Here is a 23,679-nt window from a genome sequence, read left to right as displayed (position 1 = left end):
GACATGCACGGACACACACACGCACACACACACACGGACACACACACACGGTCACACACACAGGGACATATACACACACACGCACGGACACACAGGCACACACGCACAGACACACACACACACGGACACACACACACACATGGACACACACACACGCACAGACACACACACACGGACACACACACATACATGGACACACACACACACACGGACACACGCACACAGACACACACACATGGACACACACGCACAGACACACTTACGCACGGACACGGACACACACACACACATGGACACACACGGACACACACACACACAGACACACACGGACACACACACACGCACGGACACACACACACGCACGGACACACACACACGCACAGACACACACACACGGACACACACACACACACGCACGGACACACACACACACACGCATGGACACACATGGACACACACACACACATGGACACACACACACACGGACACACATACGCACGGACACGGACACACACACACACATGGACACACATGCACACATGGACATACAAACACACGGACACACATACGCACGGACACGGACACACACACACATGGACACACACACACACACATACACACACATGGACACACACACACACACACACAGACACACACACACGGACACACACACACAAGGACACACACACACACGGACACATACACACACGGGCACACACACACACATGGACACACACACACACACACGGACACACACACACACAGACACACACGGACACACACACACGCACGGACACACACACACGCACGGACACACACACACGCACAGACACACACACACGGACACACACACACACACGCACGGACACACACACACACACGCATGGACACACATGGACACACACACACACATGGACATACACACACACGGACACACATACGCACGGACATGGACACACACGCACACATGGACATACACACACACGGACCCACATACGCACGGACACGGACCCACATACGCACGGACACGGACACACACACACATACACACACATGGACACACACACACACACACAGGCACACACACATACACACACACACACACGGACACACACACACGCGCGCATACACACACACGCTTGTACACACACACACGGACACACACACACAGACACACACACATGGACACACACGCACAGAAACACATACGCACGGACACGGACACACACACACACACATGGACACACACACACACACGAACACACACACACACAGACACACACACATGGACACGCACGGACACACTGACACGCACGGACACACACACACGGACACACACACACACACGCACGGACACACACACACACACACACATGGACACACACACATGGACACACACGCACACATGGACACACACGCACGGACACACATACACACGGACACACATGGACACGCACACACACACACACGGACACACATGCACGCACACACGCGCGGACACACACACAGACATGCACGGACACACACGCGCACACACGCACACACACACACGGACACACACACACGGTCACACACACACTCACGGACACACACACACACACGGTCACACACACACACGGTCACACACACACACGGACACACATACGCGGACACACACACACACACATACACACACACACACACACACGGACACACACACACACAAGGACACACACACACACACACACATGGACACACACACACATGGACACACACACACATGGACACACACGCACACATGGACACACACGCACGGACACACATACACACGGACACACACACACACACATGGACACACATGCACGCACACACGCGCGGACACACACGCAGACATGCACGGACACACACACGCACACATGCACACACACACACGGACACACACACACGGTCACACACACACACAGGGACACACACACACACACACATGGACACACACACACACACACGGAGATGGACACACACGCACACACACACACACACATGGACGCACACTCACACACACACACACGGACACACACACACAGGGACACACACACACACGGACACACACACTCAGACACACACACACACATACACACACACGCATGGACACACACACGCACGGACACACATATGCATGGACACGGACACACACACACACACACACGGACACACACACACACACACACACAAAGACACACACGGACACACACACACACACACACAGACACACACACAGACACACACACACGGACACACACACGCGCGCATATACACACACACGCACGGACACACAGGCACACACGCACAGACACACACACGGACACACACACATACATGGACACACACACACGCACAGACACACACACACGGACACACACACATACATGGACACACACACACACACGGACACACGCACACAGACACACACACACATGGACACACACACACAGACACACTTACGCACGGACACGGACACACACACACACATGGACACACACACACACACGGACACACACACACACAGACACACACGGACACACACACACGCACGGACACACACGCACGGACACACACACACGCACAGACACACACACACGGACACACACACACACGCACGGACACACACACACACACGCATGGACACACATGGACACACACACACACATGGACATACACACACACGGACACACATACGCATGGACACGGACACACACACACACGGACACACACGCACACATGGACATACACACACACGGACACACATACGCACGGACACGGACACACACACACATGGACACACACACACACACATACACACACATGGACACACACACACACACAGACACACACACAGACACACACACACACGGACACACACACACGCGCGCATACACACACACGCATGGACACACACACACGGACACACACACACAGACACACACACATGGACACACACGCACAGACACACATACGCACGGACACGGACACACACACACACACATGGACACACACACACACATACACACACATGGACACACACACACACACACACGAACACACACACACACAGACACACACACATGGACACGCACGGACACACAGACACGCACGGACACACACACACAGACACACACACACACACGCACGGACACACACACACACACACACATGGACACACACACACATGGACACACACGCACACATGGACACACACGCACGGACACACATACACACGGACACACATGGACACGCACACACACACACACACACGGACACACATGCACGCACACACGCGCGGACACACACACAGACATGCACGGACACACACACGCACACACGCACACACACACGGACACACACACACGGTCACACACACACAATGGACACACACTCACACGGACACACACACACTCACACACGGACACACACACACACAAGGACACACACACACACATGGACACACATACACACACACAGATGCACACATACACACACACGGACACACACACACAGACACACACACACACACAGACACACACACATGCACGGACACACACACACGCACAGACACACACACAAACACGGACAAACACACACACATGAACACACACACACACACAAACAGACACATACACACACACACGGACACACACACACACACACGGAAACACACACATGGGCACACACACATAGACACACAAACACATGGACACAAACACACACCCACACACGGACACACACACACAGACACACATACGCATGGACACGGACACACATACACACATGGACACACACACACACACATACACACACACGGACACACACACGCGCGCATACACACACACGCACGGACACACAGACACACACGCACAGACACACACACACACACGGACACACACACACACATGGACACACACACACACGGACACACACACACAGACACACACACACATGGACACACACGCACAGACGAACACACACACACAGACACACACACACACACATGGACACACACACACACACATACACACGCACGGACACACACACACGGACACACACACACGCGCACGGACACACACACACACATGGACACACACACACATGGACACACACGCACACATGGACACACACGCATGGACACACATACTCACGGACACACATGGACACGCACACAAACACACACACGGACACACATGCACGCACACATGCGCGGACACACACGCAGACATGCACGGACACACACACGCACACACGCACACACACACACGGACACACACACACGGTCACACACACACACATGGACACACACACACACGGACACACATACACGGACACACACACACATACACGCACACACACATACACACACACAATGGACACACACACGCACGGACACACACACACTCACACACGGACACACACAAGGACACACACATACACACACATGGACACACATACACACACACAGATGCACACATACACACACACGGGCACACACACACAGACACACACACACACACACAGACACACACACGTACGGACACACACACACGCACAGACACACACACAAACACGGACAAACACACACACATGAACACACACACACACACAAACAGACACATACACACACACGGACACACACACACACACACGGGCACACACATGGGCACACACACATAGACACACACACACATGGACACACACACACACACGAACACACACACACATGGACTCACACACACACACGCACAAACACACACACACAGACACGCACAAACACACACACACAGACTCACACACACACACACGCACGGACACGCACACACGCACAGACACACACACACACAGACACACATGCAAGGACACATACACACGCACATACATGCACGGGCACACACATGCACAGAGACACACACACACACGGATACACATACACACACATGGACACACACACACACGGACACGGACACACACGCACACACACACATGGACACACACTCACACACGGACACACACACACACACGGACACACACACACACACGGACACACACACACACACGGACACACACACACAGACAGACACACGCACACACACATACACACACGCATGGACACACACACGCACGGACACGGACACACATACACTTGGACACACACACACATACACACACACCAACATACACACACACAGACATGGACACACACGCGCATATACACACACACACGCACGGACACACAGACACACACGCACAGACACCCACACACACACGGACACACACACATGGACACACATGCACAGACACACACACACGGACACACACACGCACGGACACACACACGCGGACACACACGCAAGGACACATACACACACACACATACATGCACGGACACACGCACGGACACACACACATGCATGGACACACAGACACACACACACAGACACACACACACACACGGACACACACACACGGACACACACACACACACAGACACACACACAGACACACACACACATGGACACACACGCACAGACACACACAAACGGACACACACACACGGACACGGACACACGCACGGACACACACGCACACATGGACACACACGCACGGACACACATACACACGGACACACATGGACATGCACACACACACACACGGACACACATGCACGCACACACACGGACACACATGCACGCACACACACGCGCGTGGACACGCACGCACAGACACGCATGGACACACGCACACACACACGCACACACACAGACATGGACACAGACAGATACACACACGGACACACACACACATGGACACACACAAACGCACACACACGCGCGAACACACACACACACGGACACACACACACACGGACACACGCACACACACACGCATGGACACGCACCCACACACATGGACACACACAGACACACACACAGACACACACACAAACACACACACACACGATCACATAGACACACGAACACGCACATACACGGACACACACACACGGACAAACACACACACAACACATGGACACACAGACACACACGCACAGACACACACACACACACGGACACACACGCACACATGGACACACACACACATGGACACACACACACAGACACACACACGCACGGACACACACACACTCACACACGGACACACACACACACAAGGACACACACACACACACATGGACACACATACACACACACCAGATGCACACATACACACACACGGACACACACACACACAGACACACACACACACACACAGACACACACACACGCACGGACACACACACACGCACAGACACACACACAAACACGGACAAACACACACACATGAACACACACACACACACAAACAGACACATACACACACACGGACACACACACACACACGGAAACACACACATGGGCACACACACATAGACACACAAACACATGGACACAAACACACACCCACACACGGACACACACACGCAGACACACATACGCATGGACACGGACACACACACACATGGACACACACACACACATACACACACACACGGACACACACACGCGCGCATACACACACACACACGGACACACAGACACACACGCACAGACACACACACACACACGGACACACACACACACACATGGACACACACACACATGGACACACACACACACAGACACACACACACATGGACACACACGCACAGACGCACACACACACACACAGACACACACACACACACACACATGGACACACACACACACACACATACACACGCACGGACACACACACACGGACACACACACACGCGCACGGACACACACACACATGGACACACACACACATGGACACACACACACATGGACACACACGCACACATGGACACACACGCATGGACACACATACTCACGGACACACATGGACACGCACACACACACACACACAGACACACATGCACGCACACACGCGCGGACACACACGCAGACATGCACGGACACACACACGCACGCACGCACACACACACGGACACACACACACGGACACACACACACACAAGGACACACACATACACACACATGGACACTCATACACACACACAGATGCACACATACACACACACGGACACACACACACACACACAGACACACACACGTACGGACACACACACACGCACAGACACACACACAAACACGGACAAACACACACACATGAACACACACACACACAAACAGACACATACACACACACGGACACACACACACACACACGGACACACACATGGGCACACACACATGGACACACACACACACACGAACACACACACACATGGACACACACACACACGCACAAACACACACACACAGACACGCACAAACACACACACACAGACTTACACACACACACACGCACGGACACGCACACACGCACAGACACACACACACACACAGACACACACGCAAGGACACATACACACGCACATACATGCACGGACACACACATGCACAGAGACACACACACACACGGATACACATACACACACATGGACACACACTCACACACACACACACGGACACACACACACACACGGAAACACACACATGGGCACACACACCTAGACACACAAACACATGGACACAAACACACACCCACACACGGACACACACACACAGACACACACACACATGGACACACAGACACACACACACATGGACACACATACACACACACCAGATGCACACATACACACACACGGACACACACACACACAGACACACACACACACACACACAGACACACACACACGCACGGACACACACACACGCACAGACACACACACAAACACGGACAAACACACACACATGAACACACACACACACACAAACAGACACATACACACACACGGACACACACACACACACACGGAAACACACACATGGGCACACACACATAGACACACAAACACATGGACACAAACACACACCCACACACGGACACACACACACAGACACACATACGCATGGACATGGACACACACACACATGGACACACACACACACATACACACACACACGGACACACACACGCGCGCATACACACACACACACGGACACACAGACACACACGCACAGACACACACACACACACGGACACACACACACACACATGGACACACACACACATGGACACACACACACAGACACACACACACATGGACACACACGCACAGACGCACACACACACACACAGACACACACACACACACACACATGGACACACACACACACATACACACGCACGGACACACACACACGGACACACACACACGCGCACGGACACACACACACATGGACACACACACACATGGACACACACACACATGGACACACACGCACACATGGACACACACGCATGGACACACATACTCACGGACACACATGGACACGCACACACACACACACACAGACACACATGCACGCACACACGCGCGGACACACACGCAGACATGCACGGACACACACACGCACGCACGCACACACACACGGACACACACACACGGACACACACACACACAAGGACACACACATACACACACATGGACACTCATACACACACACAGATGCACACATACACACACACGGACACACACACACACACACAGACACACACACGTACGGACACACACACACGCACAGACACACACACAAACACGGACAAACACACACACATGAACACACACACACACAAACAGACACATACACACACACGGACACACACACACACACACACGGACACACACATGGGCACACACACATGGACACACACACACACACGAACACACACACACATGGACACACACACACACGCACAAACACACACACACAGACACGCACAAACACACACACACAGACTTACACACACACACACGCACGGACACGCACACACGCACAGACACACACACACACACAGACACACACGCAAGGACACATACACACGCACATACATGCACGGACACACACATGCACAGAGACACACACACACACGGATACACATACACACACATGGACACACACTCACACACACACGGACACACACACACACACGGAAACACACACATGGGCACACACACCTAGACACACAAACACATGGACACAAACACACACCCACACACGGACACACACACACAGACACACATACGCATGGACACGGACACACACACACACATGGACACACACACACACACATACACACACACGGACACACACACGCGCGCATACACACACACGCATGGACACACAGACACACACGCACAGACACACACACACACACGGACACACACACACACATGGACACACACACACATGGACACACACACACAGACACACACACACATGGACACACACGCACAGACGCACACACACACACAAACACACACACACACACACGGACACACACACACACACACATACACACGCACGGACACACACACACGGACACACACACACGCGCACGGACACACACACACATGGACACGGACATACATGGACACACACGCACACATGGACACACACGCATGGACACACATACTCACGGACACACATGGACACGCACACACACACACACAGACACACATGCACGCACACACGCGCGGACACACACGCAGACATGCACGGACACACACGCACGCACGCACACACACACGGACACACACACACACAAGGACACACACATACACACACATGGACACACATACACACACACAGATGCACACATACACACACACGGACACACACACACAGACACACACACACACACACACACACAGACACACACACGTATAGACACACACACACGCACAGACACACACACAAACACGGACAAACACACACACATGAACACACACACACACACAAACAGACACATACACACACACGGACACACACACACACACACACACACGGACACACACATGGGCACACACACATAGACACACACACACATGGACACACACACACACACGAACACACACACACACACGCACAAACACACACACACAGACACGCACAAACACACACACACAGACTCACACACACACACACGCACGGACACGCACACATGCACAGACACACACACACACACAGACACACACGCAAGGACACATACACACGCACATACATGCACGGACACACACATGCACAGAGACACACACTCACACGGATACACATACACACACATGGACACACACTCACACACACACACACGGACACACACACACACACACGGACACACACACACACGGACACACACACACACACGGACACACACACACAGACAGACACACGCACACACACATACACACACACACATGGACACACACATGCACGGACACGGACACACATACACTTGGACACACACACACATACACACACACCAACACACACACACAGACACGGACACACACGCGCATATACACACACACGCACGGACACACAGACACACACGCACAGACACACACACACACACGGACACACACACACACATGAACACACACACAGACACAGACACATACACACACACGGACACACACACACACACACGGAAACACACACATGGGCACACACACATAGACACACAAACACATGGACACAAACACACACCCACACACGGACACACACACACAGACACACATACGCATGGACACGGACACACACACACACATGGACACACACACACACACATGGACACACACACACATGGACACACACGCACACATGGACACACACGCATGGACACACATACTCACGGACACACATGGACACGCACACACACACACACACGGACACACATGCACGCACACACGCGCGGACACACACACGCAGACATGCACGGACACACACACGCACACACGCACACACACACGGACACACATACACGGTCACACACACACACATGGACACACACACACATGGACACACATACACGGACACACACACACATACACGCACACACACATACACACACACAATGGATACACACACGCACGGACACACACACACTCACACACGGACACACACACACACAAGGACACACACATACACACACATGGACACACATACACACACACAGATGCACACATACACACACATGGACACACACACACAGACACACACACGTACGGACACACACACACGCACAGACACACACACAAACACGGACAAACACACACACATGAACACACACACACACACAAACAGACACATACACACGCACGGACACACACACACACACACACACACGGACACACACATGGGCACACACACATAGACACACACACACATGGACACACACACACACATGAACACACACACACATGGACACACACACACACACACACACGCACAAACACACACACACAGACACGCACAAACACACACACACAGACTCACACACACACACGCACGGACATGCACACACGCACAGACACACACACACACACAGACACACACGCAAGGACACATACACACGCACATACATGCACGGACACACACATGCACAGAGACACACACACACGGATACACATACACACACATGGACACACACTCACACACACACACACGGACACACACACACACACGGACACACACACACACGGACACACACACGCACACGGACACACACACACAGACAGACACACGCACACACACATACACACACACACATGGACACACACACGCACGGACACGGACACACATACACTTGGACACACACACACATACACACACACCAACACACACACACACAGACACGGACACACACGCGCATATACACACACACGCACAGACACACAGACACACACGCACAGACACACACACACACACGGACACACACACACACATGGACACACACACACACGCACAGACACACACAAACATGGACACACACGCACAGACACACACGCACGGACACACACACGCACGGACACACACACGCGGACACACACGCAAGGACACATACACACATGCACATACATGCACGGACACATGCACGGACACACACACATGCATGGACACACAGACACACACGCACAGACACACACACACACGGACACACACACACACGGACACGGACACACATACACTTGGACACACACACACATACACACACACCAACACACACACACACACACGGACACACATGCACGCACACACGCGCGGACACACACGCAGACATGCACGGACACACACACGCACACACGCACACACACACGGACACACATACACGGTCACACACACACACATAGACACACACACACATGGACACACATACACGGACACACACACACATACACGCACACACACATACACACACACAATGGACACACACACGCACGGACACACACACACTCACACACGGACACACACACACACAAGGACACACACATACACACACATGGACACACATACACACACACAGATGCACACATACACACACATGGACACACACACACAGACACACACACACACACAGACACACACACGTACGGACACACACACACGCACAGACACACACACAAACACGGACAAACACACACACATGAACACACACACACACACAAACAGACACATACACACGCACGGACACACACACACACACACACACACACACACACACATGGACACACACACACACACACATACACACGCACGGACACACACACACGGACACACACACACGCGCACGGACACACACACACACATGGACACGGACATACATGGACACACACGCACACATGGACACACACGCATGGACACACATACTCACGGACACACATGGACACGCACACACACACACACACAGACACACATGCACGCACACACGCGCGGACACACACGCAGACATGCACGGACACACACGCACGCACGCACACACACACACGGACACACACACACGGACACACACACACACAAGGACACACACATACACACACATGGACACACATACACACACACAGATGCACACATACACACACACGGACACACACACACAGACACACACACACACACACACACACAGACACACACACGTATAGACACACACACACGCACAGACACACACACAAACACGGACAAACACACACACATGAACACACACACACACACAAACAGACACATACACACACACGGACACACACACACACACACACACGGACACACACATGGGCACACACACATAGACACACACACACATGGACACACACACACACACGAACACACACACACACACGCACAAACACACACACACAGACACGCACAAACACACACACACAGACTCACACACACACACACGCACGGACACGCACACATGCACAGACACACACACACACACAGACACACACGCAAGGACACATACACACGCACATACATGCACGGACACACACATGCACAGAGACACACACACACACGGATACACATACACACACATGGACACACACTCACACACACACACACGGACACACACACACACACGGACACACACACACACGGACACACACACACACACGGACACACACACACAGACAGACACACGCACACACACATACACACACACACATGGACACACACACGCACGGACACGGACACACATACACTTGGACACACACACACATACACACACACCAACACACACACACAGACACGGACACACACGCGCATATACACACACACGCACGGACACACAGACACACACGCACAGACACACACACACACACGGACACACACACACACATGAACACACACACAGACACAGACACATACACACACACGGACACACACACACACACACGGAAACACACACATGGGCACACACACATAGACACACAAACACATGGACACAAACACACACCCACACACGGACACACACACACAGACACACATACGCATGGACACGGACACACACACACACATGGACACACACACACACACATGGACACACACACACATGGACACACACGCACACATGGACACACACGCATGGACACACATACTCACGGACACACATGGACACGCACACACACACACACACGGACACACATGCACGCACACACGCGCGGACACACACGCAGACATGCACGGACACACACACGCACACACGCACACACACACGGACACACATACACGGTCACACACACACACATGGACACACACACACATGGACACACATACACGGACACACACACACATACACGCACACACACATACACACACACAATGGATACACACACGCACGGACACACACACACTCACACACGGACACACACACACACAAGGACACACACATACACACACATGGACACACATACACACACACAGATGCACACATACACACACATGGACACACACACACAGACACACACACACACACAGACACACACACGTACGGACACACACACACGCACAGACACACACACAAACACGGACAAACACACACACATGAACACACACACACACACAAACAGACACATACACACGCACGGACACACACACACACACACACACACGGACACACACATGGGCACACACACATAGACACACACACACATGGACACACACACACACATGAACACACACACACATGGACACACACACACACACACGCACAAACACACACACACAGACACGCACAAACACACACACACAGACTCACACACACACACGCACGGACATGCACACACGCACAGACACACACACACACACAGACACACACGCAAGGACACATACACACGCACATACATGCACGGACACACACATGCACAGAGACACACACACACGGATACACATACACACACATGGACACACACTCACACACACACACACGGACACACACACACACACGGACACACACACACACGGACACACACACGCACACGGACACACACACACAGACAGACACACGCACACACACATACACACACACACATGGACACACACACGCACGGACACGGACACACATACACTTGGACACACACACACATACACACACACCAACACACACACACACAGACACGGACACACACGCGCATATACACACACACGCACAGACACACAGACACACACGCACAGACACACACACACACACGGACACACACACACACATGGACACACACACACACGCACAGACACACACAAACATGGACACACACGCACAGACACACACGCACGGACACACACACGCACGGACACACACACGCGGACACACACGCAAGGACACATACACACATGCACATACATGCACGGACACATGCACGGACACACACACATGCATGGACACACAGACACACACGCACAGACACACACACACACGGACACACACACACACGGACACGGACACACATACACTTGGACACACACACACATACACACACACCAACACACACACACACACACGGACACACATGCACGCACACACGCGCGGACACACACGCAGACATGCACGGACACACACACGCACACACGCACACACACACGGACACACATACACGGTCACACACACACACATGGACACACACACACATGGACACACATACACGGACACACACACACATACACGCACACACACATACACACACACAATGGACACACACACGCACGGACACACACACACTCACACACGGACACACACACACACAAGGACACACACATACACACACATGGACACACATACACACACACAGATGCACACATACACACACATGGACACACACACACAGACACACACACACACACAGACACACACACGTACGGACACACACACACGCACAGACACACACACAAACACGGACAAACACACACACATGAACACACACACACACACAAACAGACACATACACACGCACGGACACACACACACACACACACACACACACGGACACACACATGGGCACACACACATAGACACACACACACATGGACACACACACACACATGAACACACACACACATGGACACACACACACACACACGCACAAACACACACACACAGACACGCACAAACACACACACACAGACTCACACACACACACGCACGGACACGCACACACACACAGACACACACACACACACAGACACACACGCAAGGACACATACACACGCACATACATGCACGGACACACACATGCACAGAGACACACACACACGGATACACATACACACACATGGACACACACTCACACACACACACACGGACACACACACACACACGGACACACACACACACGGACACACACACGCACACGGACACACACACACAGACAGACACACGCACACACACATACACACACACACATGGACACACACACGCACGGACACGGACACACATACACTTGGACACACACACACATACACACACACCAACACACACACACACAGACACGGACACACACGCGCATATACACACACACGCACAGACACACAGACACACACGCACAGACACACACACACACACGGACACACACACACACATGGACACACACACACACGCACAGACACACACAAACATGGACACACACGCACAGACACACACGCACGGACACACACACGCACGGACACACACACGCGGACACACACGCAAGGACACATACACACATGCACATACATGCACGGACACATGCACGGACACACACACATGCATGGACACACAGACACACACGCACAGACACACACACACACGGACACACACACACACACACACGGACACACACACACACGCGCACAGACACCCACACAAATGGACACACACGCACAGACACACACACATGGACACACACACATGGACACACATACACATGCACGGACACACACACACGGACACACACACACACACGGACACACACACACACGCACGGACACACACACACACATGGACACACACGCACACATGGACACACACGCACAGACACACATACACACGGACACACATGGACACGCACACACACACACGGACACACATGCACGCACACACACACGCGCGGACACACACGCACATACACGCATGGGCACACACACACACACACATACACACACACATGAACACACACACACACGGTCACACAAACACACATGGACACAGACAGATACACACACACACACACACGGACACACACACACACATGGACACACACACACGCACACACACGTGCGAACACACACACACGGACACACACACACACGCACAGACACACACACAAACACACGGACACGCACCCACACACATGGACACACACAGACACACACATGGACACACACAGACACACACATACACACATGGACACACACACACACACGGACACACAAACACACACACACACACGAACACACAGACACACGGTCACGCACACACACGGACTCACACACACACACACACACACACGGACAAACACACACACAACACATGGACATACAGACACACACACACACACGGACACACACACACGGACACACACGCACGGACACAAACACACACACACAGACGGACACACACACACACACACACGCACAAACACATACACACACGTGGACACACACACACACAGACACACACAGACACACACGCATAAACACACACACACATGGACACACATAAACACACGGACACACACACACATACACGCACACACACACATACACACACGCACGGACACACACACGCACGGAACGCACACACACACATACACACACGGGGACACACACACACACACATGCACACACACACACGGACACACACACACACACACACACACACACACACGCGCACACACACACACACACAGACACATACACACACACACGGATACACACACACACACACGGACACATACACACACACGGACACACACACACACACGGACACACACACACATGGACACACACACACACATGCACAGACACACACACACACATGGACACACACACACGCGCACACACACACACACAGACACACACACACGGACACACACACACACATGGACACACACGCACACATGGATTCACACGCACGGACACACATACGCACGGACACACATGGACACACACACGCACACACACACACACACACAGACACACACACACACGGTCACACACACACACACGGACACACACACACACACATGCACAAACACATACACACAGACGGACACACATACACAGACGGACACACACACATGGACACACACATACACATACACACACACGCATGGACACTCACACGCACGGACACACACACATGCACGGACACGCACACACACGCACACACATGGACACACACACACACATACACACACACACGGACACACACACACGGACACACAGGCATGGACACACACAGCCATACACACACACATGGACACACACACACTCACACATGGACACACACACACACACACACACACGGACACACACACACGCACACACACACGCATACACACACACACACGGACACACACACACACACACACACACACACACAAGGACACACACACACACGCACGGACACACACACATGCACAGTCACACACGGACACGTACCCATGCACATGGACACACACAGACAAACACATGGACACGCACACACACACACACACACACACACGGACACACACATGGGCACACACACATAGACACACACACACATGGACACACACACACACACGAACACACACACACACACGCACAAACACACACACACAGACACGCACAAACACACACACACAGACTCACACACACACACACGCACGGACACGCACACATGCACAGACACACACACACACACAGACACACACGCAAGGACACATACACACGCACATACATGCACGGACACACACATGCACAGAGACACACACACACACGGATACACATACACACACATGGACACACACTCACACACACACACACGGACACACACACACACACGGACACACACACACACGGACACACACACACACACGGACACACACACACAGACAGACACACGCACACACACATACACACACACACATGGACACACACATGCACGGACACGGACACACATACACTTGGACACACACACACATACACACACACCAACACACACACACAGACACGGACACACACGCGCATATACACACACACGCACGGACACACAGACACACACGCACAGACACACACACACACACGGACACACACACACACATGAACACACACACAGACACAGACACATACACACACATGGACACACACACACACACACGGAAACACACACATGGGCACACACACATAGACACACAAACACATGGACACAAACACACACCCACACACGGACACACACACACAGACACACATACGCATGGACACGGACACACACACACACATGGACACACACACACACACATGGACACACACACACATGGACACACACGCACACATGGACACACACGCATGGACACACATACTCACGGACACACATGGACACGCACACACACACACACACGGACACACATGCACGCACACACGCGCGGACACACACGCAGACATGCACGGACACACACACGCACACACGCACACACACACGGACACACATACACGGTCACACACACACACATGGACACACACACACATGGACACACATACACGGACACACACACACATACACGCACACACACATACACACACACAATGGACACACACACGCACGGACACACACACACTCACACACGGACACACACACACACAAGGACACACACATACACACACATGGACACACATACACACACACAGATGCACACATACACACACATGGACACACACACACAGACACACACACACACACAGACACACACACGTACGGACACACACACACGCACAGACACACACACAAACACGGACAAACACACACACATGAACGCACACACACACACAAACAGACACATACACACGCACGGACACACACACACACACACACACACGGACACACACATGGGCACACACACATAGACACACACACACATGGACACACACACACACATGAACACACACACACATGGACACACACACACACACACGCACAAACACACACACACAGACACGCACAAACACACACACACAGACTCACACACACACACGCACGGACACGCACACACGCACAGACACACACACACACACAGACACACACGCAAGGACACATACACACGCACATACATGCACGGACACACACATGCACAGAGACACACACACACGGATACACGTACACACACATGGACACACACTCACACACACACACACGGACACACACACACACACGGACACACACACACACGGACACACACACGCACACGGACACACACACACAGACAGACACACGCACACACACATACACACACACACATGGACACACACACGCACGGACACGGACACACATACACTTGGACACACACACACATACACACACACCAACACACACACACACAGACACGGACACACACGCGCATATACACACACACGCACAGACACACAGACACACACGCACAGACACACACACACACACGGACACACACACACACATGGACACACACACACACGCACAGACACACACAAACATGGACACACACGCACAGACACACACGCACGGACACACACACGCACGGACACACACACGCGGACACACACGCAAGGACACATACACACATGCACATACATGCACGGACACATGCACGGACACACACACATGCATGGACACACAGACACACACGCACAGACACACACACACACGGACACACACACACACACACACGGACACACACACACACGCGCACAGACACCCACACACATGGACACACACGCACAGACACACACACATGGACACACACACATGGACACACATACACATGCACGGACACACACACACGGACACACACACACACACGGACACACACACACACGCACGGACACACACACACACACACATGGACACACACACACACATGGACACACACGCACACATGGACACACACGCACAGACACACATACACACGGACACACATGGACACGCACACACACACACGGACACACATGCACGCACACACACACGCGCGGACACACACGCACATACACGCATGGGCACACACACACACACACATACACACACACATGAACACACACACACACGGTCACACAAACACACATGGACACAGACAGATACACACACACACACGGACACACACACACACATGGACACACACACACGCACACACACACACGGACACACACACACACGCACACACACACACAGACACACTCACACAAACGCACGGACACACACACACACGCACAGACACACACACAAACACACGAACACGCACCCACACACATGGACACACACAGACACACACATGGACACACACAGACACACACATACACACATGGACACACACACACACACGGACACACAAACACACACACACACACGAACACACAGACACACGGTCACGCACACACACGGACTCACACACACACACACACACGGACAAACACACACACAACACATGGACATACAGACACACACACACACACGGACACACACACACGGACACACACGCACGGACACAAACACACACACACAGACGGACACACACACACACACACACACACAAACACATACACACACGTGGACACACACACACACAGACACACACGCATAAACACACACACACATGGACACACATAAACACACGGACACACACACACATACACGCACACACACACATACACACACACGCACGGACACACACACGCACGGAACGCACACACACACATACACACACGGGGACACACACACACACACACATGCACACACACACACAGACACACACACACACACACACACACATGCGCGCACACACACACACACACACGGACACACACACACACACGGACACACACACACATGGACACACACACACACATGCACAGACACACACACACACATGGACACACACACACGCGCACACACACACACACAGACACACACACACGGACACACACACACACATGGACACACACGCACACATGGATACACACGCACGGACACACATACGCACGGACACACATGGACACACACACGCACACACACACACACACACAGACACACACACACATGGTCACACACACACACACGGACACACACACACACACACACACACATGCACAAACACATACACACAGACGGACACACATACACACACGGACACACACACATGGACACACACATACACATACACACACATGCATGGACACTCACACGCACGGACACACACACATGCACGGACACGCACACACACGCACACACATGGACACACACACACACATACACACACACACGGACACACACACACGGACACACAGGCATGGACACACACAGCCATACACACACACATGGACACACACACACTCACACATGGACACACACACACACACACACACACGGACACACACACACGCACACACACACGCATACACACACACACGGACACACACACACACACACACACACACAAGGACACACACACACACGCACGGACACACACACATGCACAGTCACACACGGACACGTACCCATGCACATGGACACACACAGACAAACACATGGACACGCACACACACACACACGGACACACACACATACGGACACACACACACACAGACACACACACACACACGGAAAAACACACACACACGCGCACACACACGCGCACGGACACACACACACGCACAGACTCACACACACGGACACACACACACACACGGACACACATACACATGGGCACACACACACACACACACACGGACACACACACACGCGCACACACACACACACACACGCACGGACACACACACACACAGACACATACACGCACACACGGATACACACACACACATGGACACACACCCACACACACGGACACACACACACACGGACACACACACACGCACATACACACACACACGGACACACACACACACGGACACACACACACATGGACACACACGCACAAATGGACACACACGCACGGACACACATACACACGGACACACATGGACACGCACACACATGGACACACATGCACGCACACACACGCGCGGACACACACGCACAGACATGCATGGACACACACACACACACACACGGACACACACACACACGGTCACACACACACACATGGACACAGACATACACACACACACACACACATGGACACACACACACACATGGACACACACGAACACACACACACACGGACACACACACACGCACACACACGGACACACACACACGCACACACATGGACACACGCACACACACACACATGGACACACTCACACAAACGCACGGACACACACACACACAGACACACACACGGACACACACCCACACACATGGACACACACAGACACACACATGGACACACACAGACACACACATACACACATGGACACACACACACACAAACGGACACACACACAAACACACACACACACAGACACACACACACACGGACACACACACACACACAAGGACAAACACACACACAACACATGGACACACGGACACACACACACACACGGACACACA

General features: G+C 52.8%; 2 protein-coding genes across 2 annotated transcripts in view; both read right to left on the bottom strand.

Moving 5' to 3' along the window:
- LOC139266570 (protein eyes shut homolog) overlaps nucleotides 1–23,679 on the bottom strand; it is a 262,566-nt gene that overhangs the window by 52,275 nt on the left and 186,612 nt on the right. The window lies entirely within an intron of this gene.
- Nucleotides 17,539–23,679, bottom strand: part of LOC139266975 (keratin-associated protein 10-11-like) — a gene marked incomplete at its 3' end in the record, with an annotated part of 43,856 nt that continues 37,715 nt past the window's right edge. Inside the window, exons 3-6 of the mRNA XM_070884615.1 lie at nucleotides 23,446–23,679; nucleotides 19,910–20,158; nucleotides 18,685–18,789; nucleotides 17,539–17,895 (exon numbers count right to left, since the gene is read on the bottom strand). The exon at nucleotides 23,446–23,679 is cut by the window's right edge and continues 69 nt beyond it. Of these exons, the coding sequence (XP_070740716.1) occupies nucleotides 17,539–17,895; nucleotides 18,685–18,789; nucleotides 19,910–20,158; nucleotides 23,446–23,679 (945 nt within the window). The remainder of the gene's footprint in view (nucleotides 17,896–18,684; nucleotides 18,790–19,909; nucleotides 20,159–23,445) is intronic.

Source organism: Pristiophorus japonicus, chromosome 7 (assembly GCF_044704955.1).
Source record: "Pristiophorus japonicus isolate sPriJap1 chromosome 7, sPriJap1.hap1, whole genome shotgun sequence".
Lineage (NCBI taxonomy): Eukaryota > Metazoa > Chordata > Chondrichthyes > Pristiophoridae > Pristiophorus > Pristiophorus japonicus.
The sequence above is the reverse complement of the archived record's forward strand: the minus strand, read 5'-3'. Positions and strand labels throughout refer to the sequence as shown.